General features: G+C 41.4%; 1 protein-coding gene across 1 annotated transcript; it reads left to right on the forward strand.

Annotated features, from left to right (window-relative positions):
- The first annotated feature begins 217 nt into the window (after window positions 1-217).
- sh3bp1 (SH3-domain binding protein 1) lies at window positions 218-14,445 on the forward strand. Its single transcript, XM_035145258.2, has 19 exons — window positions 218-301; window positions 449-769; window positions 4,339-4,381; window positions 4,754-4,858; window positions 4,956-5,032; window positions 5,424-5,535; window positions 5,859-5,932; window positions 6,152-6,239; window positions 6,335-6,403; window positions 6,571-6,661; window positions 6,763-6,899; window positions 7,592-7,703; window positions 8,022-8,103; window positions 8,189-8,269; window positions 9,208-9,321; window positions 9,836-9,933; window positions 10,844-11,012; window positions 11,166-11,485; window positions 13,941-14,445. The coding sequence occupies exons 2-19, from the start codon at window positions 720-722 to the stop codon at window positions 14,210-14,212; spliced, it is 2,094 nt and encodes a 697-aa protein (XP_035001149.1). The 5' UTR covers window positions 218-301; window positions 449-719; the 3' UTR covers window positions 14,213-14,445.
- Window positions 14,446-14,723: the final 278 nt, after the last annotated feature.

The raw sequence follows: 14,723 nt of genomic DNA on the forward strand, positions 1-14,723 counted from the left end.
GTGGAGATGTGTCGTCATCTTTATTCTGGGCAAAACAAAAAGAATGACACTTAAGAAAATGAATGCAGATAAAGCCCAACTTATACAAATACTCGAGGCCTGAGTCCAGCCCATACTCAAATTAAACATTTTAAATTGCACTGATTTAAAAATAGATCATATCGGAGTCAGCAGCGGTGACAGTTTCCTCTTTTTTTTGTTGTTGCTTTTCAAATATCTTTACCTCTGTCGCACACACTTATCATTTACAGAAGCACTAACTAACTGCAGGCTGCCAGGAGGATATTTCAAAATGCGATTTGTAAGTAGTAAATTCTTCTTTGGTAAACAGTATAAAAGCCATTATACCTCCATTGTGTAATGTCAGAGTTAACACCATATCTGTGCAGATTGTTGATACAAAGTGTGACAGTCAAACCTGTCAAAAAATCTCTCTTCCCCCTCACAGCTGACACTTCATCTGTGCAACTTCCTCATTCACCGACTTGTGCTAGCTGTTACTTAAGAGCACACCCCTGAAACAAGAACGAAACCTGACGGCAATAACACGCATACACAAACACACGGAGGCAGAGAAGACCAGGCCTGTGTTGTACCTTCCTCACCTGATGAAGTAGCACGGCTGGACCCTGCGTGGACGTGTTGTGGACACTTTGTGGGTACTGAGCAGGTCTCAGGTGGTGGTCGGGTAGAGAAGCTCGTCGGGTTCCGGTGCAGGCATGCTCCGACAGTCTCTCAGCATCCTGAAGCAGCTCAGCTCTGCAGCAAGGTAAGTGTCGAGATCTGAAACTTCCTCTGAGTTTTTTCGAAAGTTCTTTTTCCCACACTCGAGGGCTTTCAACCAGAAATTCATATGTTTTATTCTGGGATTTTATGTTAGTCTCATGGTTTACACATGACCTTGAAACTATAGTTGCAGTTAAAAGCAAGTGCTTTAAAGTGCCATTATAACTAGTGAGAGAAGAAATAACACAATGTTCCACTCGTAAATGAAAAGTTTAAATCTGACTCGCTAGATTATTATGATTGAACTTTTAGATTTAGCTGTAAAAGATTTAGTCTGACTGACCTTGTAACTTAAATCTGCTCACAACAGTTGTTTCAGTTCAGCAAAAATCTTTAGCTTCGAAGCTTGATAACGTGAATTTACGTCAGTTTTCTTCAAGGATCTAAGTTTTAATCTAAGTACGGATCATTTCACGTCAAGCTTATTTATGAAGCACATTTAATAGTGTTGTACAATAAAAACAAATACAAGTCTAAAATTAAAATCAAATACAAGGCAAAAAAAATATTTAATATAAACAAAGACAGTTAAGATCCTGAGATAACATTGTAAGTCTTGAGTTTAAGCTTGAGCATGTCAGTGGGAGAGGAACACGTAATGATCGGTGGATGGTTGAATTTGCATTAACTGATGCGAGTGTGATCCCGCAAACTCCTTTAGGAAACTTTCACTTTCAGGCTACGTCCATACTAATAACCTTTCTGATGGAACAGCTTGACCAATCGCGAGTCAGTCTCAGTTGTCAATATGATGATTCACCCCATCAAATGAATAATTAAAACTTACTGTAAAATTAACATTGATCACATCAGTGTTATAAGAAGTACCTAATAGGACAGAAATCATATTTGAGAAATGTATCTGATGTGTAATTTGACTTTTTAGTCAAATGTCAATTTACACATCCAGAAAAGTTAGCACCAAGGAAGTAATGTTTTCACCCCTGGTTTTTGTTCCTTTTTAATTTGGTCCATGTCCCATCCACTAACATGGAAGAGCTGGGGTTTAAGACCTCTGCTGCAGCCAGACTTTTGGGGGCAATCGGAAAATTATGGCTTCACCTTTGTGGAGCTGTCATGTTGTCCATCTTTATTTACGGTCTATGGTCTCATCGCGAAACCGAGTTGCTGATCTGAGGGTCTGAGGGATCTAGGAGTGGAAAGGGGTCAAATAACACAAACACAAAAAACATTTGTAATATTTTAAGTATAAAAACCTTTAAGGTGTCTTTCATTTTCATCAAATCCAGAGCTGACTAGCTGCCACAGTATGCTGGAGAAGCTTTCGTTTCAGTACTATTCTGCTTTGAGGAAATGTTCAATTCTGCTTTGGTTTCCATGTTCTCATTTTCACTCTTGCAAATACGGCGGTGGGAAGTGTGTCTAGCAGGAATGCTACAGTGGCTGGTTCCTCTTGAAAGAGACATGCAGATTTTTTGGGGAAACCTCAGGCTCCTCCGCGCATTAACACCACAGCGGTTCAGCACATCTGAGGGGACAAGTGTGAGGCATCTCTGCAAGAGGAAACGAAATTATGACACAACGTAAATAGATTATTGCAATTTTTCCATTTGTGTTGTTTTCATCACTGTTTTCATTTTTCGGTCTGTAGATAATCGAAAACCTTGATCTTAGCCGTTCATCTCTGAGCACATGTGTCTGTGCCTGGCTCACGAGTAGGTGTCAGTTTGATTCAAGTATTTGGATGCCACACAAGTCGAATACCTCGGGTCTTGAGAGTTTTGCATGGCAGTGACTGATATTTGAAACGGAGTGGGTGAAATCATGCATGACACACTTTGTCTGGTTTTCTCTTGGTGTGTGGGTGTGTGTGTGTCTAATAAAAGACCTACAAACCATGCATCTGCAGCAGTGCAACGTGCACTTCAGCTACAAACATCCCTCCACCCAGTTCTCACTTTACTCCAGCTCGGTGACTTTTGGTGAGATAAACATAATGCACAGTAGCACACGCATGCATGCTAAGTATCCACATGTAATGTACAGTTTGTATATATAGATAGCCATCAACGAAGAAGTAATCTGTAAAAAAGCGGGTGTCTGTGGCTCTTGCGTGTAATATACACGACCAATCAGAAGTGAGCGAGCAAGTGACAGAAAAGTCGTCTTCTTGTTGTTTAGCGTGCGAAGCTTTGGGGCTGATGGGATGGCGTGGGACGTATCGGTTACAGTTTTCCAAAAGTGTGGCCTGCTCTCGTTATCTTTTCCTGGATTTCCAACCCTAGCTTCAACTTTCCTTATAAACAACCACTACATTTGGGATGTAATTGTAATCTATGTGGAGTGAAGCATTTCCCAAAGAATCAGAGGAACTGATGTGAGCCTCATGCATTCCTCCTCTTTGTGTTTTGAAATGTCAGATGTCACGTTCCTTGGGGAAAATAAGAACGTACATACTCGGACGTGCTGAAGCTCATCTGACCTCTTTTCAAACCGGGCTGTGCTTCGTTTTTTCGGTGCATCACAAACTAAAAGATGTTCTCAAAGCAGCAGAGACACGTGTTGTGCTTCATCTCTGCTGATCTCTTCCCCCTCCTCTTCCCCACGACTGCATGCCACAGCGGAGGTGAAACAGGGTTGTGGTCTTAAACCGTCATTTCTCTCTCAGAGCTGGTGCTGCAGTAAACCTCAGAGACAACCCCTCACACTCCAGCGGTTCAGCTTGTTGGCTTCGTGTTGTTTGTCAGACTGGCCTAAAAAAAGTTCTTCAACCCTACCACTGTTGGCCAAAGAACACGAGTTTGTATTTGCTGATTATTTCTTATAGGTCATAAGTTACTCATGTGAAGTTAGCATCAGCTTCTACTTAGCTCATATTAGCATAAAGACTCTGAGCAAGGGGATCTCAATGCACCTGGCCAGGAAATAGTGAAGCTCGCAGCTTAGTTCAGTAACCAGCTGCTGCCTGTGATGTCATATGCACCGCTATAGACTGTATATAATATGTATGTAAAGATGACATGACAGTGCCACAAAAGTGAACCCAAAGTTTCTCAATAGCCCCCTGGTGGCTGGCTGCAGTGTAGGTCATAAACCCAGCCTCCTCCATGGTAATATATGGGACATGGACCAAACTAAAAAGTTAAAGTGCAGGTCAAATAAATGTTTCTCAAATATGTTTTCTGTTATGTATGTTATTATCACACTGATGTATGTCCAAGTGGTAATTTTAATTGGTTATTTGATGATAACAATTATCTTATGATTGCGATTGGTTGAGCGTGTGTATCGACGGGATACACAACTACTGGCACTACATCTCCCTGTCGCTACTGCACAGGCTCCAAATGTGCAAGATGGCAGTGTTGGTGGGAGGAAGAGGATCTGTGATGGGAAATTTTTTACCACTTTATACATATGCACATTTTATAGATGAGATTAATTGAGAAAATAATCAGCAAATCATTAAGACAATAATAGAATAACTCGATTTCTGTAAATTCTAACAAAACCACGTTTGAATGTTGATATTGTTCATTTTGGCACTTGTTGTGTTTACATTCACTAACCAACACTGTGTCACGTCATCAGGTCACAAGATGCCACTGAACTACTACACGAGGACCTGGTACTGGTGAGTAATACCAGCATCAATAACATATTAATAACAATACAACTATAGTTACTGCTTCGTCCGTGTGCTTGTTGGTACTCTTATAAAAATGACTTGTTCAATGAGCTTTAGAAGACACTCAGTTAGAAAACATCCAGAAAGCAGATTACTGCACTTAAATTACCGTTTGTATCTGCACATTACAATTACAATACATTTATTTTCAGGCAGTTTCTCAAAACTTTTTACACTTTTTAAAACAGTTTCATCTATGTCTCAATTATCATTGCTTACAGGGAGGGATGTTGTCAGTATTTTCTGGTGTAGTGCTAAAAAGAGAAGTACAAAAATCTTTATTTGTGTGTTTGTGTGTGGCTGAATAAATGAATGAAGGTGGAGCAGCGGGTGGAACCAGCCAAAAAGGCCGCTCAGGTCGTCTACAAGAAGCTGCAGGGCTGCATGCAGAGTCAGTCCGGGCTGGACGCTGAGAGACGAATGGTACTCAGACACTTGGAGACTTACTACATCCACAGCACCTCTGGAAACATATTTGATTGGTTGCTGACAGGTGTCACACCCACTTCTCTCTCCGTAGAAAAAGCTCCCTCTGATGCTGCTGTCGGTCAGCATGGCAGAGAGCCTCAAAGACTTTGACGCAGAGTCCTCTATCAGGTGACAGGTTTGATCCTCTGCAGGTTATACATCCATCCATCTATCTATACATACATACATACTCACTCTGTGCCTAAACTTTGGATCCCCCAGCCTGTGTAGACCCTCTGTTTACTATGTATTATTTATTTATAGTCATAGATGGTTGAGAGAGCAGTGAGATGAGCTGCCATTAATTTCATGTCTCTTGCTTTGTCTAATGATGTGAGGAATAACGTGAGGAAGTCCCATGTTGGATCAGAATATTTAGTTTGCAGTTCTTGTTGCAGGCGCTCTACAGTATGTGTTTGATGGTTTCTTTTCTACACGCAACGTTTAATGTAAATGTGTTTTCACGGTTTCACTGTCACAGAAGTTGACCATGAGCTCTATTTGTGTGTGTGTGTGGCAGGAGGGTGTTGGAGATGTGCTGTTTCATGGAGAAGATGCTGGCGAGCATGCTGGCCGACTTTGAGATGAAACTGGAAAGAGAAGTCCTGGTGCCGCTCAACAAGCTCAGCGAGGTGAGACAGTGGCTGCCGAAGAGAAACGTCTGTTCCACTTCTCATGAGCCACTAACAACCTTTAACCACGGCTGCACTGTGTCTAAAAATACTCTGTCCTTCACTCGCGACCATGTCAAACATTGTACTAGCTATATATCAAGTGCTCATGCTATTGTTTCCATTCCCGTATGTGTTCATTTCAAAGCGTGTGACTAGCACATTGGTATTTTCTTCTTTAATGCAAAAACACACACATATAAAGCTCAGTCATCACTGAAAAGACCAACAAATATTCCAAAAGTTTAATCTCAGCATTTTACCCTTGTTGGTTTTCATTTTAGGATGATTTACCAGAGATTCTCAAGAACAAGAAGCAGTTTGCAAAGCTCACTACAGACTGGAACAACGCAAAAAGGTGAGTGTCATATTGTGGGGACCTAAATCAGTTTATATAGTCACATAATTGGGACTTCTCTTCCTTATGGGGATAAAAAAGTCCCCATAACGTAAATTTTTTAAGGTGAAAATGTGTTTAGGGTAACTATGGTTAAGGTTAAAGTCTCCAGGACGATCCAGGACAGTCAATGTAATGTCCTCTGAAGCTGGAGACATGTTTGTGTGTGTTTGTGGCCAGGAGTCAGGCCAGCACCGGCGCCCAGGCAAAGCAGGAAGGGCTTCGGGAGGAAGTGGAAGAAGCATGGAGGAAGTTGGAGAGCATCAAGGTAAGAGTACCTCGTGTCCGTGAGAAAGGGACTGAACCGCCACCATTACCTCAATGAAGTCAATGGTTTATTCTTGATGTTTTCTGTCTCTGCAGGACCAGTACTCTGCAGATCTGTACCACTTTGCGACTAAAGAAGATCACTACGCCAACTACTTCATTCGTGTGAGCTGCAGTTGTGATAGATATAAATTTTTTTTTACATCTAAATGTATTCAAAAGTGTGCAAACAAAATAAAATCTGCAAGTTTTGCAAAATATTTGCCTAACGTTGTAGTATTTACTCATGCAGCTTCTCATATCCACCACCTCTCTTGTTTGTGCAATCGTAGCTTCTCGAACTGCAAGCAGAATACCACAAACATTCACATGAGTTCCTGGACAAAAACATCAGCGAGCTCAAAGAGAATCACAGTCAAAATGGTGAACTTGTGTGTGTCCATCTGAGCATTTATTTCCTGCACTGTCAACGCAATATTTCTACATGTGCTCATTTCCTCTGTGTGCTGTGTCTGATTGTGCAGGGCCAGCGCTGGGCCTCTCCAGTGAGAAAGTCTACGGGGAGCCTCTGCTGTCTCATCTGTCTAAAAGCGACAGAGAAATCGCCGTACCCATCCAGGAGTGTATTCACATGCTACTGAGAACGGGCATGGGAGAGGAGGTAGGACTGATGGGATGAAAGAGAAATCAGGCAGTGGCATCAAACCCTGGACATGTTTTTGGGATTAAAGGAACAGCGCTCGGCTGGTTTAAGTTGTACTGATCAGATTCCGCTCTGGTGATGATAACAATGACTCTCTCATGGAGTTCCACAAGGTTCTGTACTGGGGCCGATACTTTTTACCCTATGTATGCTTCCTTTATGCAATATTATCAGAGAGCACCACAAACATCTCCATTGTTACGCAGATGACACCCAGCTGTATTTATCTATGAAGCCAGATGAAGCCAATCAGGCAGTTAAACTTCTAAAGACATAAAGGCTTGGATAACCTGTACATTCTATTTCTAAATTCAGACAAAACAGTGTGTCTAAACGCTATAAACTTTTTAATCAAATTGTCTTAGCATCTCCGCTTCAGGAACATGAAGGAAGTACTGATGCTAAGGCAAATCAATCAGTATATTTTACAGCAAATGTGATATTATGTTGAATACTTTTGAAAACCACTGCTCTGATTTCTGTCTCGGGCTTCTGTGCATCAGGTTATAACTAAATCTTGGCTAGACCTGGTCATGGAATTTTACTTACTTTACAACTTGGGAGGTCATTGGCTGCTCATCACTTGAGCCTTACTGCCATCTCTGGATCTCCCGCCTAATCACTTATCCTTTCCTCACTTACCACTCAAGGGCCTGTTTCGTTTGGCGGCGGCAGCCTCAGTGGTGAAGAGGCTGAAGACTTGCCTGGATCAAGGAAACGTGGACCACAGCGAGTTCACAATTGACCCTCACGCTGTGGCTGGTAAAGATATGTCACGGGTGCTTCTTTGTCTGTTCAGCCAACGTGACTTTCACTGCTCATTTCACTGTTCCTCTTCTGTTCACTCAGCCCCTGTTATAACTTCCACAAATGTGAAATACATAATTTCCTGTGTACTGGAGAAGTTTTAGAGCAATAACCTAAAATCCATCAATTTTATCAAGCAGAGAGGGAATTCAGCTGGGCATCGTGTTATTCTTTATCATTGTTTGTCCAACAGTATTGGGTAACTATATATTACCTTGAACTGATTAAACACTGTTGTGATTGTGGACTGTTTGTCTCTGAATCCTTTGACAGGAGCTTTGAAGTGTTACCTTCGAGAACTGCCCGAGCCCCTATTGACCTTTGAACTCTACAATGACTGGTTCAAAGCAGCTGGGTGTGTGCAATATCTTCACTCGAAATATTTCTCATTTTACTGTGGTTTAAGGTTCGTGTCATGAGTTTGGTCTGTATCTTCATAGGGAAAAAGACTTGACAGAGAAACTGGAGCAGTTCAAAGTGTTGCTGAAGAAACTGCCACCTGACAACTACAACAACCTCAGGTTTGTGCCCAATCTGTTCATGAACAAATGTCACTTTCTTTTCCATCTCAGGGGCAAAAAAATGCTCCTGACTTTGGCGACCCCTCATGTAGCACTCTCATTGGTTGAACTTTGTGTATAGTGCTACGGTGATTAGCAAATATTAGCAGTTATGAAACAAACACACAAAATATAGATGGATTATGTGTCTCCACTTCCTCCTATTGTACAAAAATTAAACCAAAATATTCCAGATACAGGTCATCATGGTACATCATGTGCTTTTGACATTGTTATCATTATTTATAAGATTATAATTTTTTTAACTTGACCATTTAGCCCACCATAGACTGTATGGACGACACCGTTCCACTTCCTCCTATACAGAAATAAAGCTAAAATATATGAATGCCACCATCTGAGTCTGAACAATAGTAAATGTGGATGAAGCCGCGGTAGCAAGGTCCCACAAATACACATTGTGTCTCAGTGTCAGCTGTCAATCATGAGGTTTCACGCCGTTTTGTTTTTAACTTCAAATAACTAATAAAAACTAAAACAGCAAATGAGCCGTTGAACATACATCAGTGTGATAAAAATGACCTAAAAGGAAAGAAACCTTCTTTGAGAAAAAATTATTTGACGTGTAGTCTGACTATTTTAGTTTGGTCCATGTCCCATTCACTAACATGGAGGAGGTGGGCTTTATGACTTGTACTGCAAAAAGCCACCAGGTGGCGTTCAAGACAGTTTGACTTCACTTTTTGGGAGCTTCAGCCGGGCTGATGTTGTGTTTTTGCCACATTTGTGTATCTCAGTTCTCACCTAATAATCATCAAGTAGGCGCTTTCGTCACTAAAGGGCGCTGAAAGAATTTAATTCAACCTGACTGATCCTCCCTGAACTCCCAAGTCTCCTTCCATCACCCGGTCTACTTTGTGTTTTCCTCTCTCTGTCAGGTATCTGGTCCAGTTTTTGTCTCTGTTGTCTGAGCAGGAGGCTGTGAACAAGATGACCCCCAGAAACATTGCCATCGTCCTGGGGCCCAACCTGCTCTGGCCCCGAGCTGAAGGGTACGTATGAAATAACTCATCATACTTTCTTTATACCGTGTGTACTGTTACCGTACTCCTCTCATTCATGTTCCCTGTTTTGCCTGTCCTTCCTCTTTCATAATCTTCAATTGAGCATCGGTGTCATGAACCAGAACTTCTGCTCACAAGAGTGTTTTAGTGAAACCCATCCTGTGCGATCAAATTACAACTTGACTGCTCTAAGAACAGGTTTGAACACACTATAATGCATCCTCAATGCATCCTGAGATCTGATCACTGGGCTTTTGCTGTGCGAGTGCAAATGTGTCCTGGGCTACATATGAAAGACCGCGTACTCAGTCGACGGCCTCTGACCCACTACAGTGTCATAAAGAATCATATTTTTAGCATTGACCACTTTAGATCAGATCTCTCAGGACGGACGTTAATACCAGGTCTGCGATGTAGTTCCTTTCTATGCAGAACAGTGACAATGTCATATTCTTTCATTCTGACCTCTTGTTGTTTCCTCTGCTTCTCTGTGTCTCTATAGTGAAGCTGCTCTGTTTGACATGGCGTCAGCTTCTTCAGTTCAGGTGGTCACAGTTATGGAGCCTCTTATTCAGTACTGCTCCAGCCTCTTCCCTGAAGGTATGTCAGGGTGGTTCTGGTTTACTTGAACTTATTTTTAAGTTATCACATTTGCAGTTTTGGCTTTTAAAAATTTTCTCTCAGTTATGATAAGGTAAATCTCACAAAGAGATCACAGCAGTGACACTAAAACAGTGATACACTTGATTTTTTTTACATTTTGTATAATGAAGTCAGGATCTTAAGATTATGAATTTATGGAGTTGCCACCTGAATATCCCTGTCATTCCTTTTTTTATTTCAGTTTCTCGTTAAATAAATTACCATAAACCACACAATGAACCTGGAGCCTTTAGGCCTCAGGTTAAACGCGTTGGGACAGTTGCCCAGTTTGACTGGTTGGGAATCCACGTCGTATAAAGAAACCAACAGTTCAGCAAGATTTAAATAAGATAAAAAATCATTCCCAAAGTTTTTATCGCTTGCTCTGACTGCAGTGCATCTGCAAAATCTACAGGTTGCTATAACGACAGGCATTCATATTTGCTCATATTTTATGTGTGTTCTGTTCTTCTGTTTTGATGTGTTTGAAAACATTACAAAAATGCAGTAAATGAATACGTAATCCTAATATACAATATCAGGATGGAAATGAAAACATCTTGCGCCTTTGATCTGTCCTTGAGGCACCCCAGGGTGACGCTGCACCCACTCTGGAAACTGCAAATGTAAACCACTTTCTGCTTTGCAAACTCCACCTGGTCAAAGTTTAATGGGGAACCTAGGCTGAACACTGTTTAGAACAGACAGTTTGGTCTGTGATTTGTAATCAGAGTTATTCTTATCAATGTCACTATATTCTCACATCTCAGCAAACTCATCATCACCCAATTAACAGGATTGATTCTGTATAATGTAAAGCTGTCTATTTGATGTAGCAAAAACAATGTCCATGTCTTGTTTTGGTCAGCTGTATCCTTTGAGATCCCAGAACTCCCGGAGTTCCCAGATGTGACCATTCCTGCTCCTGTTGCATCGTCTCTGATCTCAGAAAAGGAGAAACTGAGCAGAGCAGTCTCCTCTTCATCCACATCCTCCTCCTCCTCATCCTACCACCTCCCACTCTCCAAGTCAAACAGGTATCCTTATGTCAGAACTGTATTCGCAGCTAAGCCTTAAATGATGAATGGATTGACAATAAAATGACTGCATTTTGCTGTCACATAGAAGGACTAAAGCTGAAGGTAGGTTTATGTACTAACTAGACATTTTCGTCCTTTTCTTTCCATCAGCACAACCTCTCAGGACAGTGGCGCCTTCTTCCTGATGAAATCTGGCTCTGTGAGTCGCAGTGGCTCCTCCACATGGGCCCGCCCTGCAGCTGCACCAACGGCACCAACCCCTAAAAACACAACGTCCAGCGTCTTATCATCATTCGCTCCCGACCCCATTCCGGCCTCCAATACTTCCGCTGCGGGATCAACGCCAAACCCGGGACAGAACAGGAGCCCCACCCAGAAGCAGTGCTCGGATCAAGGCCAGCTGGAGTCGATTTTGGAGGCACCTCCACGCTCTCCCAGAGCATTGGTGAAGATCAACTCCCCGTTCAAACGTAAGTCAAAGTCCTCTGAGTCTAACATTATGTTCAAAGAGATAGAGTTGTGTATCAGATCTAAAGGATTTACTCAAATTTTACTCAAGCTGCACTGAAAAAAATTTGGAGTGACATTTACTTAACAAAAGCTCGGTAACAATTCTCACGCGGAAATTCTTTGTAATTTTTACTTGGGAAATCCTCAAGCAAAGTTTACTTACTAGTAAGACTTGGTAGATAAAGAATACTTACGTAGATTTTACTGGCAATTTTAACCCTTAGGTATAAAATATACTCACATTTTGTTCGTAAATTGTACTTAAACTAAGAGTAGTAGTAGTTCTGGGGTTTCACTATCCATAATGACTTGAAGGGGGTCAGTAGGTACCCTCAAAGTATGAAAAAAAACAGTCACTCCGTGGACTTTTTCACACAGTCCATTCTAAGAAATATGTTATCGAAACGTCTCGTAGACGTTACTCCGTATTGAAACTCAGTTGTGAGACATTACTCCTACATTGGCCGACTGTCCTGCTAAAACTTGAACTAACAAGAGGACGGTGTAACTTATAAGGTTCAGAAACATCCTCTTGTAACCGACTGTAAATATGTGGCTGGTCTTTTATAGCTGTATCCAAACATACCAACATGTCTCTCAGCTGTGTTTACCAGAGAGAGTCGGTGCGCCAGAATGAGAACGGTGATAGGCCTGGTCGCGTGTCACTCAAAGTGCAGTCAGCCAATCAGAGGAGGGGCTCAAGAGGCAGGCGAAAACAGCCTGTTCTGTCTGCAGCTCCAGAGAGAGGCAGAAGGGAGGACATGGAAATACACAGTGCAGCAGTTTTTTCGACTTTAAACCACTGATATATCATCTTAGGGGTACCAATACCTCAAATTAAATCCAAGAAAGGTGTAAAATATGGGCCCTTTAAGACATCACCTCGCAGCTCCTTAGAAGACATTAGTAACAGTTTTCACAAGTTGAGTAGCATTTCTCATAAGTAAACGTCATGTGTAAAATGTTGGACTTCCCCTTTAAGTGACCCAACACTTTCCTATAGCAGCAGCATTCCCATCATTCATTGTTGTTTCAGACCGGCCTCATTATTTATATCTCCTTCTATTGTGTAATGTCGTGTACAGATTCTTCACTTCTACCCTTTTCCTCTCACAAAATCAACTCTGTGGTTTGTCGAGGGAGAGAAAATAAATTACCACTTGCCATAGCAACCAGGAAGTACACAGGAAACAGGAAGACTCACACCACTGACCAAAATATCCACCTCTCGTGTCATGCGTCATTGTAACTACCTCAGAGCCGAGAAGAGGTTGAAAAACTTTCCCCTTTAAGTCTTTTCTTCCTGATGTGATGTTTGTCAGTCTACAAAACTGAGACCCTTTCTTTCTTACCAACTTTGCTGTTACCTCATATTGTGTCTCTTCCCCAGCCTAAATAAATCGAACTGAAATGCCACACCATTTAGCAATCCAACAAATGTTGGATTTTTTTGTTTGTTTAAACATTGATAATAATCTAAGAATATTATGCTGAGATATTTATCACTAAAGATTGGTGACATTTGTCTTTGAAATTGAGATAAAGTGAAATGATGTAGCTTTTAAACAGCTGACGTTGTGGTCACTTGTGATAATTACAGGAAAGTCATGCTAAATTAACGTAATAGAAATATAAATATAAAGGAGAGACATAGTCACCAAACTATATCAGTTGCTCAGCAGGATCTTTGTAGAGTTAGCTTACTTTAGCTACAGTAGCATTCATAAATTGTTTGTCTGTAAGAAGATTATGTTGTTTCTTCAATTACAAATTATCATAGCTTTGCTTTAACTAAAAACATTTCATAATGCTGTGATGTGATGTATAAGATTTACATTTTCACCATCAAAGGTACATTTAGTGGACAGTAGAAGAAATATTAATCTCTGCTTTCTGAAAAGAACCGTAAAAAAGGATGAACGACATGTCAGCTTCCCAAAAGTGAAGCCAAACCATCTCAATCTCCACCTGGTGGCTGGCTACAGTATAGGTCATAAACCCAGCCTCATCCATGCAAGTGGATGGGAGATAGACCAATCTAAAAATTCAAAGTACACATCAAATACATTTTTCTCAATGACAATTTCTATCATTTTAGGTACTTCTTATCACACTTATGTTTGTATAACTGTTCACTTTTCCCCAGTTAATTTGGTTTTAATTAATGAACTGATGCTTTAATAATGGGGCGAGACATCATGATTGACAGCTGAGACTGGCTTGCCATTGGTCCAGTGTGTGAATCGCAACTGTGCAGACTCTGGCTCCAATAGCTCAAGATGGCAGCGTTCGTGTCCAGGATATTTTGGCTTCATTTCTGGATAGTGAGAGGAAGTGCAGACCATGTTTATATACGGTCTAAGGACACAACCTGGTCAGTGTCTTCCTTATATCCCCGCTCTCGTTTTTCTACAGCAAGAAGACCCTTCGGCACCAACAAAGCTAGCGAGCAGGTGACGGTTCATTTCTCCAAGCCGAAAGTCCCTGTGCCTCCCAAGCTCCAGAGCCCTCCACCCCCAACCACAGACCCAGCGAGGGTGGAGGCTAGGACCAAGCCAACGCCTGCACCCCGAGCTCAGGCAGCCAACCCGAAAAAGCCTCCACTGAAAAGGCCTGGACTCAAAGCACCAAACTGCCCTCCACCCCTTCCTCCACCATCACAGCCAAAAGAAGTTCCCTCACAGTGAAACACGTTCGTTTTTTTATTTTCACTATTGTTCAACATGGTTATTGTGCTGTTCAGTGCCTTCCAGTATGTATTTTAAGTTTAAGTGTTGCAGCTTAATTACTTTTTGTGGGTCTGTTTTTCATAACCAGTACCATTTATTTATTTGTCTATTGATGCCCGATATTTCCCAGAATGCAAAGTCATTTTGGTTAAAACAAAAATATCCAAAGCAATAAATGAATCCACATCCAAGTTGCCAGTTGTTTTTGTTATGTTTTTAGGTTGTATTTTTCCATAAATCGACACCATCACAGTGTTCATGTACGCTGGCAAATGATTTTATGGACCTCAAGGCTGAATTGAGGTTTGACTGTTCAGTTGTCTCCACCCAAAGTCTGTTTTTCACAGAAAGGACGATGGCTGTGGTCAGTTTCAACAGATTTCTGTGGCATCTGCAGCTTTTAGCTCTTTAACTTTAAATCTGTCAGGATTTCAACTCAGTAATGCATAAATGAAACATGTTATACATG

This window comes from Hippoglossus stenolepis, chromosome 21 (genome assembly GCF_022539355.2).
Source record: "Hippoglossus stenolepis isolate QCI-W04-F060 chromosome 21, HSTE1.2, whole genome shotgun sequence".
NCBI lineage: Eukaryota > Metazoa > Chordata > Actinopteri > Pleuronectiformes > Pleuronectidae > Hippoglossus > Hippoglossus stenolepis.

Excerpts from the sequence above, each read along its gene's own strand:
- sh3bp1 (XM_035145258.2), top strand. The coding sequence starts at position 720 with ATGCTCCGACAGTCTCTCAGCATCCTGAAGCAGCTCAGCTCTGCAGCA. Across the intron at positions 6,404-6,570 it reads ACGCCAACTACTTCATTCGT|CTTCTCGAACTGCAAGCAGA; the intron begins GTGAGCTGCAGT and ends GTGCAATCGTAG. Across the intron at positions 6,900-7,591 it reads GAACGGGCATGGGAGAGGAG|GGCCTGTTTCGTTTGGCGGC; the intron begins GTAGGACTGATG and ends TTACCACTCAAG.